This window comes from Hyaena hyaena, unplaced genomic scaffold (assembly GCF_003009895.1).
Source record: "Hyaena hyaena isolate Hyena2069 unplaced genomic scaffold, ASM300989v1 scaffold_370, whole genome shotgun sequence".
Lineage (NCBI taxonomy): Eukaryota > Metazoa > Chordata > Mammalia > Carnivora > Hyaenidae > Hyaena > Hyaena hyaena.
The window spans coordinates 251008-272214 of NW_024081001.1; the positions used below are offsets into that span (position 1 = coordinate 251008).

Consider the following 21207-nt stretch of genomic DNA (forward strand, 5'->3'; position numbering starts at 1 on the left):
GGTTCGAGCCCTGCATCAGGCTCTGTGCTGACTGCCAGCTCAGAGCCTGGAGCCTGTTTCAGTCTGTGACTCCCTCTCTCTCTGACCCTCCCCTGCTCACACTGTCTCTCTCTCTCTCTCTCCTAGAAATAAATAAAAAATATTTAAAAAATAAATAAAATAAAATAAAACTGTGTCTCATCCCTTCACCCCATATTTCATCGATGCCCATTTTCGTATGGCAAGGTTGCTTGCCAAGTGTCTGACCAGAAAATGTCCTAGGATTATGGCTTAATAAGGCATTTTGGTAATACGTAAGGGAACCCTGTTTTCCATGCGGTTCTGGCATTCAGTAAAAAGGAACAATTAATACAGGTACCATGTGGGGAGCCTGGGAGGCCTAGTCAGTTGAGTGTCCCACTTCAGCTCAGGTCATGGGTTCATGAGTTCGAGCCCCATGTGAGGCTCTGTGCTGACAGCTCGGAGCCTGGAGCCTGCTTCAGATTCCGTGTCTCCCTCTCTCTGCCCCTCCCCTGCTTGCGTGCTGTCTCACTCTCTTTCAAAAATGCATAAACTTTAAAAAATTTAAAAAATAATACAGGTACCAAGTCCCATCTGTGAAGTCGAGAGAACAGGTGGTCCTGACTGCCTGTGACAGCTTCATGGCCAGGCCCCTTTTCCTTAATGAGGTCCTCAGACATGCAGTGTTTCACCGTAAAGCCAGTGATGAGCCTGCCTCCCAGCTACAAGGACAAGCCAGTCCCAGAGCAGATCTTAAAGTAAGTAAGGGTTTTGTTTGTCTTTACAAGCATTTTTATTCTCTGACACGCTTCATATAGAAGTACATCAACACCAAAGCCTTGAACTCATTAAAGTCTGGAAGACCTTCTGTTGTCTTAAACCTCTGGGGCTGCTCTAACAGGACACCATAGACTGGGCGGCTTATAAACAACAGACATTCCTTTCTCACAGTTCTGGAGGCTGGGAAGTCTAAGGTCAAGGCTCCAGTGGATTCTGTGTCTGGGGAGGACCTGCTTCCTGGTCCACAGACGTTGACTTCTCACTGTGTCCTCATGTGGCAGAAAGGGTGATGGATCTCTCAGGGGTCTCTTACAAGGGCACTGATCCCATTCGCAATGGTGGAATGGAAGCGCTTGCCACAGAGCTACTTTCTGATACCATCACGTTGAGGGGTTAGGATTTCAACATGTGCGCTTGGGGGGACCCAAACATAGCCCACAGCAACCCTTTATTCTATTTTCAGTATAAAATAAGAGCTTGGTAACGCAAAGGGATTTGGGGGCTTGGGGGTTTTTTAGGCAGAGGGAAATCAGGAATTTTGCCGTTAGGTTTTGGATCTCCTGGATCTCAATTCCACCCAGAAGCGTTCACTTAGGAGTGGCTGGCCTCACCTTGCCTGGTGGTTTCCCCCAGGGATCAGGGTCCCATTCTTTTTCCTGAGAGCTGAAATACTAGAAGGATTGCTAGAACTGTGATAAAACTATACGAATGCAATCACAAGAGTGGATATCAATACATACGCCTTTTTTAAAATAGCTGTGGAATAGATTCATAAATCATAAAATTAAGATGTGTAAGAAAATTAAATTGTGCTCCACCTCCAGCCTTCAATGTGGAGACTGTGTCTGTTTTGAGATCCCTCAGGGGATACGGCTGAGTCTGGGTAAGATGCAGCCCAGGGTTTATTGAAGTCTGCTCCAGGAGTTCTTGTTCTAAGAGAGAAACTCCAGCACTGTGGCAATGTCTCTCCCCAGCTACTACAGAGCCAATGAAGTACAGCAATTCCAATATTCCCGGCCATTCCGGAAAGGAGAGAAAGATCCAGACAACGAATTTGCCGTGAGTCCATCCACTTTGCCCTCTAAAACAAGGTCAAGTTGACCTCCAAATGGAGGCTTCCCGCCTAACCAACACAGCAGAAATGATAGCAGCACGAGGGATAGAGGTTCTACGTGCTTACTACTCAGCAGGCCATCTCAGTGGAAAGCTCTAGACTGGCACCCGTCCAAAAAAATGGGCTCTTCCGTGGGGCTCCAGTGTTGCTGTCAATATGATTTGAGTAAGTCACACCTCTCTGGACCTCACATATCCCCTCTAGAATGTGAGAGGGCCCAAGACAATGATCCCTTGCAGCTTTAAACATATTTTGATGCCTCAAAATGTGGCCCATTCACTAAGAAAGCATTTGAGGATAGAACCTCACTGAATTCAACTCAGGCCATTTTGCCTGGGAACTGACCCTTCCTGTTGCCTTTCCACCAGACCATGTGGATTGAAAGGACCACGTATACAACCGCGTATACCTTTCCTGGCATTCTCAAGTGGTTTGAAGTCAAACACATTTCAACGGTGAGTCATTTGGAATTGGAATTCAGAAAATTCTTTGTGTCTCCAAATATAAGAAGAGACTTTGTTAAGCTCCCCCGCCAGTTCCCACTAGCCTGGCCGGCCTCCTCTGGCCAACTTTGTTTTCCAAAAGAGAAATAAAAGGCACGCTCGCATAATAGAACTCCTTTGTGAGACTGATGTTCTACCACCAGCCCTAAAGGTTACTCACAGTGAATGACTCTTCTATGAGCAAATGAGTCTTGTCTCCTCACAATCCCGCCAAGTGCCCCAAACCATTTTCCTAATGTCTCCCTGGAGTTTCCTGCCAGTCAGTCTTCTCTCCCAAAACATTTCCTCTTTCCTCCATGGCTGATCACATCTGCCCCACACTCTTTCTTCTCCAGCACTCACCAGAGCTGCCCCTTTTACCTTCTTAATATTTATTAAATCTGGGTTTTTATTATTATTATTATTATTATTATTATTATTATTATTTCCAGCTCTCCTACTGCTGTACCCTGTTTTAGTCCCTCTGGCGGATGCCATGGAAATAGCCCCCTCATTGGCCTCCTGCCTTGGCCTTCATGGGCCCATTTTCCACCCTGTTTCAGAGTGTGGAGTTCCACAGTGGAAAGCCGACTGTATCCTTCTCAGGCTCCAAACCTTGCTGTGGCTCCCCAGTGCCTAGCAAAAAGCCCCTGCTCCTTAGCACAGGCACGCAGAGTCTTTGTCACTCAGTTCTGCCACCTCATCTTCTCTGGAATCTTCAGGAACCAAACTGCTCATTCCCTGCTATTTCAACCCTCCTTGATGATGGAGGGTTTTCTTTGCCCGAAATGCTACTTCTCACTCTAACTCCCATCAGAACCCAGTTAGGTACCTGCTTCGCCAGGAAGCCATCTCTGAAACTCCGAAGTGGGTTTAGCTGCCCTTTCTCCGTGCTCCGTCACAGCCTGGGTTTATTTCTAACAAGGTACTACCATACTTACGTGTCTTGAGACCCCGCTAAAACCCTAGGCTCCCCCCAGGCATGGATTCTGTCTTAAGCACTTTTGTAACTATAGAGCACAGCGTAGTACTTGGCATGAAATATACTTTCAAGAAATATATCCTGAACAAACCTGAACTGAAATTTGGTGTGTTCCATACCACTAGTAATACAGTATTATTCCTCAAGTATGAATGTGATTATTGGACAGAGACTTTTGGAATCAGGCTGTAGAAGGAGGTCATGCTGTCTGGCAATGGGTAAAATGAAGAAGGTGATTTCTCTTGAAACCTGGCTTTGAAGACTTTGCCCCAGGAATTGCTTGAACATATATTGAATCTTATTTCATTTTCATCTAACATTCAGCTTGGATGTTCTTTTTTTTTTTTTTTTTTTTTTAATGTTTATGTATTTTTTGACAGAGCACACTTGAGCATGAGGGACAGATGGAGGGAGAGAGAGAACCCCAAGTGGGCTAACAGGCTCCAGGCTCTGAGCTGGCAGTCAGCTCGATCTCATAAACCGTGAGATCATGACCTGAGCCAAAATCAAGAATCAGGCACTTAACTGAGCCACCCAGGTGCCCACAGCTGGGATATCCTAATATNTTGAATCTTATTTCATTTTCATCTAACATTCAGCTTGGATGTTTTTTTTTTTTTTTTTTTTTTTTTAATGTTTATGTATTTTGAGACAGAGCACACTTGAGCAGGAGGGACAGATGGAGGGAGAGAGAGAACCCCAAGTGGGCTTTGCACTGTTAGCACAGAGCCCAGGGCAGGGCTCGATCTCATAAACCGTGAGATCATGACCTGAGCCAAAATCAAGAATCAGGCACTTAACTGAGCCACCCAGGTGCCCACAGCTGGGATATCCTAATATATTGCATTATTTCTGACTTCTTCTAACCACAAAACCCATACTAAGAGGACTTATGTATGATTTGAACATATGTCTTTCAGACTTTACCTTTGCTCATGGAAGAAGCATCAAGCCCCTTGCCAGTGAACATTTGGGACATTGCAGAAGTATCTTGTATCAGATATCCCACCACTCTTTTGTCATTTATCTCCTCAGAGATCTCTGAGGAAGCTTTGCCTTAAAAGCAATCATTATTACGTCTCCAACTTTTTCCCCCCAAAATTTCTGTAGACATTTTGCCTTAAGAAATTATCACTACCACAGCTCTTAATTTTTAGCTCATCCTTGTACTTTCTCAGGAGATTTTTAAGTAGTTTATTTCACAACTTAGCAAGATCATTTCACATAAGTGTGGGATCCAAATAAACATAACCTTGACAAGCAAAATTCTACTATTTGATAGCACGGTGAGGATTTTTAACCTTTTAAAAGGAACACTTAGGGAGCACCTGAGTGGTTCAGTTGGATAAGCATCTGACTGTTGATTTCGGCTCAGGACGCGATCTCACAGTTCATGACTTCGAGTCCCGCATCAGGCTCTGTGCTGACAGTGTGGAGACTGCTTGGGATTCTCTCTCCCTCTCTGTGCCACCCTCCTCAAAATAAATAAATAAACATTTTTTTAATGTTTTATTTATTTCTGACAGAGAGAGAGAGGAAGACACAGAATCTGAAACAGGCTCTAGGCTCTGAGCGGGGCTTGGACCCACGAACCGCAAGATCATGACCTGAGCCAAAGTCAGATGCTTAACCGACTGAGCCACCCAGGCGCTCCAACATTTCTTAAAAATACAATAAGAGGAACACTTAGGATTTCTTCAGTCTTTGCCGTGAGCTCAAAAAATGCCTTTCCATTCCCTTCTCTACTCTTGCAGGAAGAAATCAGTCCCCTGGAGAATGCCATAGAGACCATGGAACTCACCAACGAGAAGATCAGCAACTGTGTTCAGCAGCATACCTGGGACCGAGCCCTCTCTGTGCATCCTCTCTCCATGCTGCTCAGTGGCATTGTAGACCCGGCCGTCATGGGGGGATACTCCAACTATGAAAAGGTGGGCTGGACCCAGGAATCCTCACTGAATCCCATGTCATTGCCCTCTCTGTGCAGCACCGAGCAGCTGGTGAATTAGTCTCTTACAGCTTCACTGAGAGGTTCTTCACTAGGCCCTCTTTACGTGTGGGCAAATGAAATTAATGAAAAGCTTATGCCTGACCTCACACCTCCTAGACATCCTTAGCATCTCAGGCAGGGTGAGGCCACTGTCCGATAAAGAGTCACTGAAAGATCAACCTAATATACGGGGCCTGGTTGATTTACCTGCTATTTCTTCTCCCTTTCTCCACTGAGAAGTAGAAAGCTTACAGATTTACAGAACTGAGAATGCTCTGGAAGTGAAGAAGCACCTGCAGAAAAGGTAGTACTGTGCTCTATTTAAAATTGGCTTCCAGGGGCGTCTAGGTGGGTTAATTGGCTAAATGTCTGACTTTGGCTCAGGTCATGATCTCACAGTTCACGAGTTCGAGCCCCACGTCGGGCTCTGTGCTGACAGCTCAAAGCCTGGAGCCTGCTTCCGATTCTGTGTCTCCCTCTCTCTCTCTGCCCCTCTCTTGTTTACACGCTGTCTCTCTCTCAAAAATAAATAAACGTTTTTTAAAAATTAGCTTCTAAAAAAAAATAGTTTCTAGGAGTGCCCACCCTGACTTGGTGTGCCATAGGTTGTATGGGTAAATGCTGACCCTGGCTGTTCAATGAAATTAGTTCACTTAAGTGTCGTATATTTTATTCTGGGAAAAACAGGAAGAGTGCTCACTGGAAGTGAACCATTGCATAGGGTTTGGATATAGCACCATTTAAAATGGAGGTAATGCTGGGGCACCGAGGTGGCTCAGTCCGTTAAGTGTCTGACTTCGGCTCAGGTCATGATCTCACAGCTCATGGGTTCGAGCCCCATGTTGGGCTCTGTGCTGACAGCTCAGACCCTAGAGCCTGCTTTGGATTCTGTGTCTCTCTCTTTGCCGCTCCCCTATTTGTGTGCACATGTGTGCGCATGCTCTCTCTCTCTCTTCCTCTTAAAAACAAACATTAAAAACAAATTTTAAAGGAGGTAATGTGTTCAACATGTAAAAATCAGTTAAGTCTAATTAATGGAGGCAGGATTTTTAATTGTTCCGTATGTTTTCAGTGGCTAAGTAATTTTGGAGTCCTCTGCTGAATATAAACAACCATTTGTCCAGTACACACCTGTGGAGGAGCCAAGAGAGTGAGTGGAAGGAAAAGGCGATGATCAGGAAGGGCAAGCTGACAGTAGGGGGGCTGATTCTCATATTTCCCTTAATACACAATGTCCTGAGAAGACCAGGGGCTTTAGAATCCATCGCTTCTGTGACCCAATCCTGGCTTCCCATTGGCCACTGTGTGCCCTTGGGTGAGATACTTCACCTCTTTGAGCCCCAAGCTCTGTATCTGAAAAAAGTGAGGAAAATTCCTAACGCACAGGAGTGGCTGGAAGCTAAGGAAGGCATCCTGTATCTGAGGAACATCACAGAGCATTTGTCATATAGTTGAGGCTTGATCAGTGTCAGTTTCTTCCTCTCTCCGATCTACTTGGAGCCAAAGGTGATCTGAACAGTCCGTGCTCTGCAGTGGCTGCTCTAACAATCTTCTTTCTTCTCCTTTCTCTTTAACCTTTCAGGCTTCTTCAGGCTTATTACACTCAGCGGCCGGGAAAGACGTTACACAAGAGATCAGTTTGCCCATGCTCCGTGTCGATAATAATCTCCAGTGTTGTCACGGCATTCAGTACAAAATTAGGATCCAGAATGTCATACTTTTTTTAATAATGCTGTAAGGATTGTGGCGGGTGTTTTTTCCCATATAAGATACCTAGTACTAATTTTGATTTGTTTTTCCAAGTGTTGTTTTGTTTACAGAATGTCCCTGTTCGAATTCAAATTCGTATATGCCAATATCTGTGAATCATACGTAATTTCATGTGAGGTTTTTTCCAATGAGAGAGTCTTCTAATTAAAATGTTTTAAAAAGGGGGAAGTTAGGTATGTACACAAATAGAGTTCAAGACCTTTAGCTTCAACTACTAAATTGTACTTACAATCAATAGGTCTGAGTTTGTACATTTTGAAAGATATGAGAAAAGGGCAACTCCTTGATCACCATAACCTCCGTAACAATTAATTGGGGAGTCCATTATCACGCACCTATACGGGTGACCTTTCTTTTTTTTTTTTTTTTTTTTAAATGTTTTATTTATTTCTAGGAGAGAGAGAGACAGCGTGAGCAGGGGAGGGTCAGAGAGAGAGGGAGTCACAGACTGAAACAGGCTCCAGGCTCAGAACTGGCAGTCAGCACAGAGCCCGACGCGGGGCTTGAACCCACGAACCGCGAGATCACGACCCAAGCGAAAGTCGGACGCTCAACCGACTAAGCCACCCAGGCGCCCCGACGGGTGACCTTTCTTAAAGCAGCCCATTCATCACTGCCTGAGTGATAGGAATGTAAGAGCTGTTGGCCGTCATTCATCGGCCCTTTTCCCGCACAATGCAGGACTCTTCTAAAAACATTGAATTTCAATGTTTCATTTTCAGTGCACTCCACCCCAATATTCCTTGACCCAACCGATGCTTTGGGAATTTCAGTGCTTTTTATCTTATAGCAAAAAATTGTTTTTAACTTTGGAAGATTCAAACTGCTTATGTGTGGAAGGTGAAGGTGGGTGAAGATTAAAGACATACTATTTCTTCATTCATTTCTCCCAAAATACGAATCTGGCCATAGCATGTGCTCTCCAGACGTCTTGGCTGCTTCCTGTTCGTGACACTCGGCCTGCATGTATTTATATCCCTTGTGCTGTTAGTCTGCTAGGGCCGCTGGAACAAAGGCACAAACAGGGCGACTTAGAACAACAGAAATATATTGCCTCCCAGTCCCGGAGCCCAGTAGCCTGAATTCCAGATATCAGCAGGGTTGATCAGACCTTCTGAGGGCTGCGAGGAAGGATCTGTTTCCTGCCTCACTCCTAACTTCTTCTTTTTTAAAAAATATTTTTTTTAATGTTTTATTTTTTTATTTTTGAGAGAGCACACAAGTGGGGCAGGGACAGAGAGAGACACAAACAGAATCCAAGCCAACCTCCAGACTTTGAGCTGTCAACACAGAGCTCAATGCGGGGCTCGAACCCACAAACCGTGAGATCATGACCTGAGCTGAAGTTGAACGCTCAACCGACTGAGCCACCCAGGCGCCCCCAGCCTCTCTCCCGGCTTCTGAGGGGTTGCTGATAACCTTTGGCATGCCTTGTACCTCTTCATACGGGGTTCTTCCAGTGTCCAACCTTCCCCTTTTTATAAGGGCGTCAGGTAAAATCAGTGGTTTGTCCTACCCCAGGGTGACTCCACCGTGACACTCCACAGTGACCTTAACTACATCTGCAGCAATCCTGTTTCCAGCTAAGGTCACATTCTGATGTACCGGGGCTAGGACTACAACATATGAATTGGGGCGGGGAGGAGGCCACTATTCAACCCATAACATCTTCACACAAGGTAGAGTTTGAACACATTCTATTTTCCACACCAAATGGGCAGGTCACTGATCACTTTTTTTTTTTTAACTGTATCCTGTAGTTTCAAGAACTCCTGGGTCGCCTTCAGGGTGAGGTGGCTTTCATAGTATGGGAACAGAGGAGCGAGGGGAACTTTGGAGGTTGGTGTTTGAAAGCACTCTCAGAAATGATGGCTACGCTCACTAGGAAAAAATATGTAACTCCCTTTTTTGACTTTGTTAGACATGTTCACCATAGGCTTTTTAATTTTTTTTCCTAATTCTGTCTTATGTATTTTATTATTTTTTAACGTTTTATTTACTTAATTTATTTTTGAGAGGGAGAGAGAGGAAAAATGCGAGCGTGGGAAGGGCGCAAGGAGAGGGGGACAGAGGATCCAAAGCAGACTCCTCGCCATGAGCGCAGAGCCAGATGTGGGGCTCAAACCCATGAACCGTGAGATTATGACCTGAGCCCAAGTCAGATGCCTAGCCAACTAAGCCACCCCAGGCACCCCAATTTTGTCTTTAAAATGTTGCATTCTATAACACCTATAATTATAGTTTGAGTTGGGTTTTGTTTCGCTATTAAAGGGACCTAGTCCTTGGGACCGTGAACTCTTATTGATAGTGTTATGTGGGACATGGCCTTGACATATAATAAGACTAAATGCAAACTGCATTTAATATTTCTAAAACATTTTCACATCTGTATCTCAGGCCCTCAAAAAAGCCTTTTGGATCAATGAGAAGTAAGAAGGCATAGATATTAATCTTCCCTCAGTGTAGGGGGAAAACATGTGATACAGCTTATATCACATGGTCAACCAAGAAAACTATCAGCCATATCCTGTTAGGTTTTTGCTTTTTCCTTTATTATATCTGGACACTTATCTACTGTGTCCAGTAGATAAGATACTGTCATTGGCATTGTTCCTTAGGGCAAGTTGTTTCAGTGAATGCCAGTCTGCTGTGCTGGTGATTATTTGGTTTGTGCACGTGTGCGTGTCTGGTGATGGTTCAGAAGGTCCTGTGAGGAGGCATTGCCCCATTCCAGAAAGACCACAAAAGAGCACATACCTTTAGAATCGTCCACGGTGGGGTGCCTGGGTGGCTTAGTCGGTTAAGCGTCCGACTTTCGCTTCGGTCATGATCTCACGGTTCGTGGGTTCGAGCCCCGCATCGGGCTCTGTGCTGACTACCAGCTCAGAGCCTGGAGCCTATTTCAGAGTCTGTATCTCCCTCTCTCTCTGACCGTCCCCTGCTCATGCTGTCTCTCTCTCTCTCTCACCCCTAGAAATAAATAAAAATATTTAAAAAAATAGTTTAAAAAAAAAAAAAAGAATCGTCCACGGTGGTACAAGGCCTGTCCCAGGAGAGGAAGGACTATTACATAGTTGTTCCTGGCTTATCAGAACAGGAGACGTTTGTCACCCTTCCAGGCTCTGCTCCCCTCCCTCTTGGGTCAGATACACAGATGAGAATGGGTTCTAATTAATACTCTCATGTGCTCTGTTTGTAGGCTTTTTTTACGGAAAAGTACTTGCAGGAGCACCCTGAAGACCAGGAGAAGATCGAGCTGCTGAAGCGACTGATAGCATTGCAGGTGTGCTCCGGGCGAGGCACGGGGCCCAACAGCCTCCCGCTGTGCTCTTTGGGGTGTCCCAAAGACACCCGCTCCAGGGTTTTCTCTAGGGCTTGTATCCACAAGCCCACTTTAGGATTGCCTTTGGGTTTTTGATTTTTTTGGGTTTTGTTTATTTTTTTAACTTTGGAATCATAGCTTCTCTGTTTGCTTGGCCAAGGGACCTAGGATGGCATTCCATTAGACTGCACAGTGCTGAGAGGGACCTTCCTAGAGGAGAGACTGAAGTCCTCAAGTTGGTTTGCTGGGTTGTGTTCCAGCTGAGACATGATGGCCTCAGTGTCTCTCTCTCCCTCACTATTTCAGTAAATAGTGAGAGAAAATGCAGCCATCCTGTTCAGTCTAAGGTGTAAACCTAGCAGTGGCTTATCCACAGACATGCTCCCTGGCTCAGGTGGGTTTGCCTAGTCTGTCAGCCCTTCCACGGTCACCGGCCTGCTTGTCCCCTTGTGTATTTCTCTGCATCCTTGACCCAAGGGTGGCCGATGCCCAAGCCCCACCGTGAAAAGTAGCTTTCTCATTTGATACTTGCTATGTCTGCCAGTTTACCTGGCAACCTCTGCCCCCATTCCTCCCCCAGCCTCCAAATCTGAAATAGCCCTTTTCCTAAACAATAATGCCTTCCTTTTTATGCCCCTTCTTCCCAGATGCCTCTGCTGACAGAGGGGATCCGCATCCACGGGGAGAAGCTGACAGAGCAGCTAAAGCCACTGCATGACCGGTTGTCTTCCTGTTTCCGGGAACTCAAGGAGAAAGTGGAGAAGCTCTATGGTGTTATAACACTGGTAGGCTTGGTCTAAGGAGCCCATTGACTCAGTTTCTTTTACCATTTATGATATTGATCAGATTTTCAGTTGCCAAATGAGTCCAAATAGCATGGGTATGGCAGGAAAATATGGGGGTTAGGGGGAGGACAGTTCAGAGAAGACATGGCAGGCTGTTGGTGACTTTCCGCAGTCAACATGCTAGATAGAGGTTCTCAGACCTGAGTGACCATCCGAACCACCTGGACGGTTTATGAAAACGCAAATTGCTGGGCCACATCTCCAGAGTTTCCATTCAGGAGGTCTGGGGTGGGGCCCAAGGGTTTACATTTCTGATGTACTCCCAGTGGTGCTGATGCTGCTGGTCTGGGACCATAGTGTCAGGGCCCCTCTACTAGCATTTAGGAGTATCCTGGTCTCAGACACTGGTTATTCCTGTCCTGCCTAGCCCAATGCTTAGTGTTTTTCTTAGTCTTTATTCATTTTTCATTTTGATGAAAAGTTTACATTCTTCACACCTTTGAAGGGGAGAAAGAATTATGAAATGCACTTTATAATGCATACAGTGATTTTGGGGAGAAAGAATTATGAAATGCACTTTATAATGCATACAGTGATTTCGTCATTTTTTCCCGACAGTTCTAACATATCTGTCCCAACAGTGTTTTTACTCCTGAGACATTGGGTGGATTAGTGCACATGCCCAATAAACTTTACTCTCTGGGGCATGTAGCTGGTTCAGTTGGTAGAATATGCGACTCTTGGTCTTGGGATCGTGAGTTCAAGTTCCACACAGGGCAGAAAGATTACCTAATAAAAAATAACTAATAATTTTTCTCTGCAACAGTTGATTGAATGTTTGGATCCAGCTTCGTTTTTCTGCTCTTTTTAATAGGAGTTTGTTCACCTTGTTCTCTTTAACTCTCTTACACTTGAACTCTGATTTTCCAGTGCTCTTTCCTTGGTCAAAGCTCTGAATTTCTTTCCGTGTACTTCTGTCTGCCATTCCCACACCTCCATGTCTGCTACCTTTTTCTTCTGAGTATCTTTGTAATCATTGCTTTCAGTCATCTGCGTGTTCGATTGTGCCTAACCTCCTAACCTACAGCCACTTATGAGCTTGCTTCTAGGAACATTTGTCTTTTATGCAAGGTATGAGAGGAAGGACTGTGACTTGCACCTATTTAAGTAGTTTTTATTAGATCCAGGCCAATTTTCACATGTGAATTTGATACATTGGCCAATCAGGGCAATCGGTCCTACTAAAGACACCTTTAATGATGGTAAATTGATGTTCCTTTACTTCTTAAGATTCACCATTTACATCTTAAGCATCAGGTCTATAGTGTAACCTAAAACTTTCTATTAGGCCAGTATTCTTTTTAGTGATTGAAAGAAGTTAAACTGGAGAAGCAGACAGAGGGTAATGAACAGCTCTTCTTTTGGGGGGTAATGAACAGCTTGGCTTTTCCTCTCACACGGCTGGCAACAGATTATTGGGGAATGTTTCTCTAAGTCTTAGAAACAAGGTAGATTTCACCTAGTTGTGTTTATAATTAAGACTCTAAGTATTTGCAGGGCGCCTGGGTGGATCAGTCAATTAAGCATCCACCTCTTGATGTCGGCTCAGGTCATGATCTCACGGTTCATGAGTTCGAGGCCCACATCAGGCTCTGCACTGACAGCACGAAGCCTGCTTGGGGTTCTCTCCCTCCTTTTCTTTCTCTGCCCCTCCCCCACTCAGGCTCACTCACTCTCTCGCTCTCTCTCTCTCTCTCTCTCTCAGAATAAATAAACTTAAAAAAAGAATATAAGTATTTGCAGTATATAACAGCTGAGGCAGCTATGGGTGGCAGCCAGTACACATGGCACTTGTCACAGACAGGTGGGAGGCTGCAGCAGTTCCTGTGGGCTGAATTCCAGGCCCACTAACCATGAGATGGCCTGTGTCCCTCAGCCCCCCAACTTGACTGAGAGGAAGCAAAGCCGCACGGGGTCTCTCGTACTGCCCTACATCATGTCATCTACGCTGCGGAGATTGTCCATCACCTCGGTGACTTCCTCTGTGATTTCCACCTCTTCTAACTCATCTGATAATGCTCCTTCCAGACCAGGATCCGATGGGTAAGAGTTTGAATTTTAATCGCCAGGGGAGGCAGGGGGCGGGGAAGGAATGGGGTAAAGTAAGTTATCTCCTTACTAACCTTTGCCTTGTGTCACCAAAGGGAGACTTGATGTATGTAGATGCATCATCCTTATAAGGGAAAGGATTCGGAGCATACAGTTATTATCCTGGATCCCATTCTCATTGTCTTCCTCGTGAGGAAGATCATTATTTACATAATGATGATCATTATGAAAAAAATGGGATAATCATCACCTCTAATCCTATCACATCCTGTCACCCACCCTATCACCTTCTGAATTATTTTTTTCATATTAACTTAGAGTCATTGTTAGATTTTTTTTTTAATCTGAATCCATTTTTAAAAGCCATCTTAAAATTTATATTTACTTTATAAATAGGCAACATCATTACATGATATGAAGCTCCAAGACACAAAAGGGATATGTCAGGAAACATCAGGCATCAGTCCTTGACCCCTCTCCTACCAGTACCGCTCTCCTGAGGCCAGTACTAGCCGGCAGGATCCTGGTGCCTTTCCAACAGCTCTTTAGACACACACGAGCAATACCTAAATATGTGTTCTTCCCCACACTTTCTTCGTATATTGAATGGAAACATCTAATACTTTCTTTACCTTGCTTTTTTCATTGACTGTGTCTTAAAAATCGTTGTCTCAGAATGTAAAGAGCCTCCGCTTTCTTCTGAGCTGCAGACACCTTGTGATATGTCTGCACCATATACATTCCACTGGTGACTATTGATGGATGTTTAGTTGACCCCAGTCTTTTACTGTCACAGTAGTGTGGCAGTGAGTCACCTTAAAAATAATGTATTTTAGGGGTGCCTAGGTGGCTCAGTTGGTTAAGCATCCGACTTCGGCTCAGGTCATGATCTCGCGGTTTATGAGTTCAAGCCCCGCGTTGGGCTCTGTGCTAATGGCTCAGAGCATGGAGCCTTCTTCAGATTCTGTGTCTCTCCCTCTCTCTGCCCCTCCCCCACTCACATTCTTTCTCTCTCTGCCTCTCAATAATAAATAAAAGCATTAAAAAGGAAATTTAACAAAAAAGAAATTTTTTAAAAATGTACTTTGTAAATGCACAAGTATATCCATGTGAGAAAAATTCCAGAAGTGAACTTCCTTTGTCAAACATATATAGTTGCAATTTTCAAATTTAGTCCTGATCTGGCTTCCATAGGCATATACCAATTTTACAGCCCTGCCCAGCAAATATAAGGGTGCCTCATCACCCCCCATCTAGCCCCCAGATTGTATATTATCAGTCGCTTTAATTTTTGCCAGTTTGATAGGTGGAGAGTATTTTTATGGTATAGGATTTTGGTTTGGTTTTCTTTCTCTTGTTTTGTACGAAGCTGAGCTTTTCATTTTTTTAGTAACCGTTTGTGTTTTATTTTCTGTGAACTATGGTCCAGTATTTTGGGCACATTTTTCTGTTGTGTTTTCTTTGTGATGGGAGTTGAAATACATCTTCCAATTTCTCCTATCTCTTTTGACCTTGCTTCTAACTTTTTATTTAATTGTGCTGACTTTTTTATGCAGTCAAATAAATTAATGTTTGATTTTATGACTTATGGGTTTTATATCATAATTAAAGACCTCTAAGACTACAAAAAGTTAATTTTAGAGTTTCACTATTCACCACCAAATCTTTCAAATTTATTCTAGTATAAACTATGAGGTATGAACTTTATCTTTTTGGCTATATGACTACCCATTTCTCCCTATAACATTTAGTGAGCAAACCATTTTTTTTGTCTACTGATTTGAAATGTCAACCTTATTAAAAAATCAAATTCCTATATTTTCCTTAGTCTATTTGTAGACTTTTTTTCCCCATTTCTTTGATCTCCTTGTATGTTTATGAACTAGTACTAATTTTAATTACTATAGATTTAAAAGGCTTTTTAGAATCTATCTGGCTAATTTTACTCATGCTCACTTTTGGATTAACTTGTCTAGAATTCTATGGCAATTTTTATTGGGATCATGTTAAATTTCTAGACTAACTTTGGCAGGATTGATGGCTTTTTGACATTGAGCCTTTCTCACCAAAATCATGGAATGCCTTTCCATATGTTCAAATTTAAAATATTGTAAAGGGATGAATTTTTAGTTGTTTAAAAATACTGTTTAAAAAATATTTTACTAATTATATAATTAATATATGTACACATAGAAAATTTTCAAAGTATTAGAAACTTAAAAGAAAAATGCTTATGTCATCACTCAGAAGAAACCACTGTTAAGGGTTAGCTATAGAAAACGAAAAAAGCATATATACATTTTATACAATTGGGAAAGCATTGTACATACCATTATGTGACCTGCATACATACATGATGAGTCATTTAACATACATAATGAGTCTTTTAACAACATTATGTATTTTAGAGTTCAATATAAGTCCAGTTGACTCACCATTTCATCTTAAATTTAAATTCTGTATTGTAATAATTATACCACAAAAATAACCTGTCTACACAGCCCCCTCCCTGAAAATCACATGTTTACTATTTCCTAAATTATCTATCTATCCTTTTCCACTGAGAGATATTTTTACATGGTTGCAATTATAGCACAGATATAGTTTGGGAAATTGCTTTTTCTTTTTACTGTTTTATTATAAACATTTTCCACGTTGCATTGTTATCTTATTATCATCTTCGATGGCTATTTACCATTGCGTCCCATAATGTGCCATAATTAATCCTTCTCTTACTATAGAATATTTAAGCTGTGTCGTTATTTCTAAATAAGTAATCACCAAAGTTCATCATAAAGTTTGTATGCAAACATTTAACTTGTATCAGTATATGTGTACTTAGAGCTTTCTGGTTATTTAGGATACATTCTTCTATCACTTCTTGGCTTTTTGGTGAAGATCATGTGTAGGATGCATTTCTAGAAGTATGCATTACCTAGTCAGAGGATGAAATTCATTACACTTCCTATGTCAAACAAGTACCAATATGTAATGCCATGTGCAATAGAGTATTAGGTATATGCACAATTTCTAATCCTTAGCATTACTAAATATTAAATAATCCTTGATTCATTTACTTTTTCTCTTCTATGGTTTTTTTTTTCATGCCATAAAGAGAGACTAAATCCTTTGTGGAAAGCATAGAAGTTCTGTTCAGTAAGACTCTTTCCTTAAATAAACTGCCTCATTCAGAAAAGAAAAGGGTTGAAACAGCTGTTGAAAATCAGAGACCCCATGATTGCTGATACCCTAGGGCAGTAAACAGAGAACAGGTGAGCGGGGTCCTCTTTTTTACCACAACCCAGTTTTAAGGTGGGTTATTGATCTTGCCCAGATTTCCCCAGTGAGTAAGGAGTCATTGGTACTATTGTCTGACACTTATTTAGGATGTGTCTTCAAAGCAGCTCCAACTGATTCTCAGCTAATGACCGTGAGTCTCCCGTTACCAATGTTATGTCACAGGATTCATTAACTATTTCATGGGGATTATTGGATGTGATGCCTATCAAGATCCAGTTCTTTATTGGTAAGAAGGTGGACTGTATCTGTCCTGCTTGGCATACGGGAGGCCAAGGCACAGAAAGAGGATTAGTTTTCAAAACACAGCTCGTGTTAAGGGAAAGCTAGAAGATTTACACAGAAGGCCAACTAAGTACTACATGCTTAACGCAACAGCAGAGTTGGGGCCCCGGAACAAAATTGTTTAGAAAAAATTTAATCTTTGATGTTTCAGAAAAATCAGTGAAGTAACCCTTATAAGCAAAAAAACTAACATGGGCCCTGGGGGACTCCATGGTAGTTATTTTATGGTTAAGTGTGGTTCTTAATTAGGCCCTAGTGAAACTCACATCTTTGACTGTCAGTCTAGTGACCCTTGGCCTTCAGTGTCAGTTTCTCAGCTGAAGTCCTAATTGATTCCATAGAACCTGGGGTAGTGGTTTTCTTTCTCTCTGACCAATTACTGTTTGAGGTGATTTCATGTGTGTGTTTGATTTGGCTTAGTCGGTTTTAAGAATAATTAGAATCTTGGGGTGCCTGGCTGGCTCGGTCCAAGAGCATACGACTCTTGATCTCAGGGTCATGAGTTTGAGCCCCATGCTGGGGGTAGAGATTACTTAAGAAAAACAAAATCTTAAAAAGAAGAATAGTAAGAGGATTTTTTTGGAATTTAGTTCTATGATATTTCTTTAGTACAGATTTAGATAAATAATAATGAGTGGCTTCCCCTTAAATATATTAGCAATTCAAAAATACCAAAAAATTAAAAACCCATGCATGCTGTCTTTTTAAAAAAATATATAATAGAAAAGGAGAGAATACTTTGAAATCAGAAAAGGAAACTGCAGTCAACAGACATTTCCCAGTGACTCCTTACTCAGACTTCTCTGGAACTTTCTCACCCTTTACCTTCATAGAGCAAGGTAAACATACTTTGCAGAAAGGTGGACCACGAATATTAAAATTTTTAAATGAGACGCACCCGAGTGGCTCAGTTGGTTAAACGTCTAACTCTTGGATTTCAGCTCACGTCATAATCCCAGGGTCGTGGGATTGAGCCCCGTGTTGGCTCTGTCTCCCCCTTCCTACCCCCACTCTTTGCAGTCTCTCTCTATCTAAAAAAAAAGAAAGAAAGAAAAAAAATTCTTATAAAATTTTTAAATGGTTTAAGAAGCATATCAACTAAAATACAGTGAGTGAATCCTGTTTGGGATCTTGATTCAAGCAAACCAGTTCCAAACAAATGATGAGAGAGGCAATGTAAAAAACAATGGACATTTGATGAAATTAAGGAATTATTTCATTTTGCAGCACTGATGCTGGGAGTGTACTAATGTTATGAAGTGAGTCCTTGCCTTACTGAGATATATACTAAAATATTTATATATGAAATGATATGCCGTCTAAGAATCATTTCCAAATGATCCAGTGAGGGGCACAGAATGTGACTTAGGTGGATGTGAGAAACCAGACTGGCCATGAATTATTATTGACACTGCATGATATCTTCATGCGAGTTTATTTTATTCTCTTTTTCATGTTTGAAGTTTTCTGTAATAAAATGTACAAAATCTTGGCCCCCTCTAAATACCCTTAATATTTACACATTTAATAACTAGTTACACTAACTTTTTAAAATTCTTTGGATTTCTGTTCTCATGAAATTCCGATTTATATCCTTTAAAATTTTTCAAAATGTGAACTCATATTTTTCTTTTTGGTGTATAAAAGTGTCTTATAAATTAAAGGTATTTGGCGTCTAAAATATGCTCAGCAAATAGTTTTAGTTTACTGATTGATGATGCTTTCTGCCAAATGGAAGCTTTTTTTTAAAAAAATACTAATATCTCATAGCTGTTTTTATGTTGTCTTATTTCATACCACAGCTTGTGTGTGTGTGTGTGTGTGTCTGTCTGTCTGTCTGTCTGTCTTATGGGCTTTATTTTTTTGGAGCAGTTTTATTTTTTATGATTTATTTTATTTTTTAGAGTGAGAGAGAGTACGTGAGTGGGGGAGGAAGAGTAGGTGGCAGGGATGGAGGGGAGGAGAGAGAGAGAGAGAGAGGGAGGGAGGGAGGGATAGAGAGAGAGAGAGAGAGAGAGTGAGAGAGGAGAAAGTCTTAAGCAGGCTCCACAGTTAGCACAGAGCCCAACTCAGGGCTCCATCCCAGGATCATGGGATCATGACCTGAGCTGAAATCAAAAGTCGGACTCAACCAACTGAGCCACCCAGGTGCCCCCTAGAGCAGTTTTAAATTCACAGCAAGAGTAAGAAGAAAGTACAGAGATTTCCCAGTCCATGTCCTCCCACACTGGCCCAGCCTCTTCTACCATCACCTCCCCCACCAGAGTGGTACATTTGTTACCACTGAGGAACGTACCTTGACCCGTCATCATCATCCAGAGTCCATAGTTTACATTAGAGTTCCCTCTTGGTGTTGTACGTTCTGTGGGTTTGGACAGATGTATAATGGCATGGTTGTAACATCAGACAGAATGATTTCACTGCCCTAAAGTCCTCTGTGCTCTGCCTATTCACCCCTCCAAACTTTCTATTTTTAGGGAGCAAAATCTATCCATTTTTAATCAAACCAAGGTTTATTGAATACCCATTCAGAAGCTGTAAGCAATACCCATCATAAAAGGTATAGTATCTTTTTAACCCCTCCTTGTTTTTACATTATGCCATAGTCATTCCCTCTGTCCCTGTCTCTCCCCAACCGCTACCCCTCCATGGGAGAGTGGGTTGCATACGTGATGTTTTAAGAACCATCATATCATCTTACAGAACTACAGCCTATACATTCAGGAAATTTGTCATTGATACAATACTGTAAGCTCTAAGCCATATTCCTGTTCTGTCAGTGGTCCCACTAATGTTTTTTACACATAGCAGCATCTGGTACAGGATCCAGTTAAGGATGTTGAATTTAGTCATGCCTCTTTATTCTTCTTTAATCTGAAGCAGGTTAGCCCCTCCTTATCTTCACTTTCATATCATTGACATTTTTGGAGATTACAGGCCAGTTATTTTATAGGATTTCCCTTCATTTGAGAAATTGGGTTTCTTATTTTTCCTTGTGCTTAGGATTTAGATTATACATTTTTGTAGGATGTTGTTTCCTTTTAGGTATCATATTCAGAAGCACATTGTATCCATTTCTCCCCTATTGGTGACGTTCATTGATCATGTATGTGACTAATGTTTTGTCCATTTTCTTTTCTGTATAGTTACTGTTTTTTTTTTTTTCCTTTGTAGTTAATAAGTGATGTAAGGGGAAATATTGTGAGACTCTCCTGTTTCTCCTCAAACTCTTGCTCTCTCTCTCTAGCATTTAATCGTGATTCTTGAATGAAATAGTTTTCACTATGGTGCTAGAAATATCTGTCACTGTAAATAAGAACATTTCAGGAATACACATATATGCTAGGCACTTATGCTAAGCATTTTGTAGTAGCCTTATGAGGTAGGTGCTATTATTGTCCCCATTTCACAGATAAGGAAAACCGAGGTATGAAAAGATTTTCTGCCCAAGATTGCTCAAGAAGTAAGTATAGGTAGGATTTGAACACAGGCTGGCTGTCTCTGGCCCATGTGCTATTATCTACCGCATAAAGCTGTTTACCCCTCTTTTACTGTATGAATTCTGTCTTTGCTTGTAAATGTAGTAAGACTTTGTCTTCCTGGGATAAGATGAATATTCAGAGATGTTTCCTTCTGTACTTTGATGGTCTTGTTCCTGTGCACATATACCTTGAGATGTTTAATTGGCGATTTGAAATGCAGATTGAGAGCTTGAGAAGGGAGTCACAGGTCAAGATTAGATTGAGGAGTCATACACTCTGTCTTTCTGGAGTAAATTTGGACTAACAGATAGATGACCAGTGTTTTGTGATTTTGCTCCTGTGCTTGGCTGGTAGGTCGATCCTGGAGCCACTTTTGGAGCGCAGGGCTTCGTCAGGTGCCAGAGTTGAAGATGTCCCCCTCAAAGAAGACACCGAGAACCGGATCAGCAAGTTTAAGAGAAAAGACTGGAGCCTGAGCAAGTCCCAGGTCATTGCAGAGAAAGCATCAGAACCTGATCTGATGGTAAAAAACATATGAACAATCAAAAATGGGGGGTGGGGCAAGCAAACAAGCACCAGAGGTTTGCTAGTGCTTCCCCTGTAGCCCGGCACATCGCCACTCATGTCACAGCTGGGAGTCCCCAGGTGGAAGCAGGCCTTTCTTCCTCAGGACCCTGCAGCCTACGACAGCATTAGATCTTAGGCTGGGCCAAAGAAAAGCACGTATGGAGAGTGTGAGCATCTAAATCAGTAGTGGTGCAAGACCTCATACCCACAATGTAAACATGTGGGTTGATGCTTGGAGTTGT

General features: G+C 42.2%; 1 protein-coding gene across 1 annotated transcript in view; it reads left to right on the forward strand.

Annotated features, from left to right (window-relative positions):
• The window catches only part of DOCK5 (dedicator of cytokinesis 5), a 216426-nt gene that overhangs the window by 192040 nt on the left and 3179 nt on the right, over positions 1 to 21207 (forward strand). Inside the window, exons 42-49 of the mRNA XM_039250418.1 lie at positions 677 to 758; positions 1755 to 1839; positions 2263 to 2349; positions 5113 to 5289; positions 10318 to 10401; positions 11088 to 11225; positions 13162 to 13328; positions 20753 to 20921. Coding sequence (XP_039106349.1) covers positions 677 to 758; positions 1755 to 1839; positions 2263 to 2349; positions 5113 to 5289; positions 10318 to 10401; positions 11088 to 11225; positions 13162 to 13328; positions 20753 to 20921 — 989 coding nt within the window. The remainder of the gene's footprint in view (positions 1 to 676; positions 759 to 1754; positions 1840 to 2262; positions 2350 to 5112; positions 5290 to 10317; positions 10402 to 11087; positions 11226 to 13161; positions 13329 to 20752; positions 20922 to 21207) is intronic.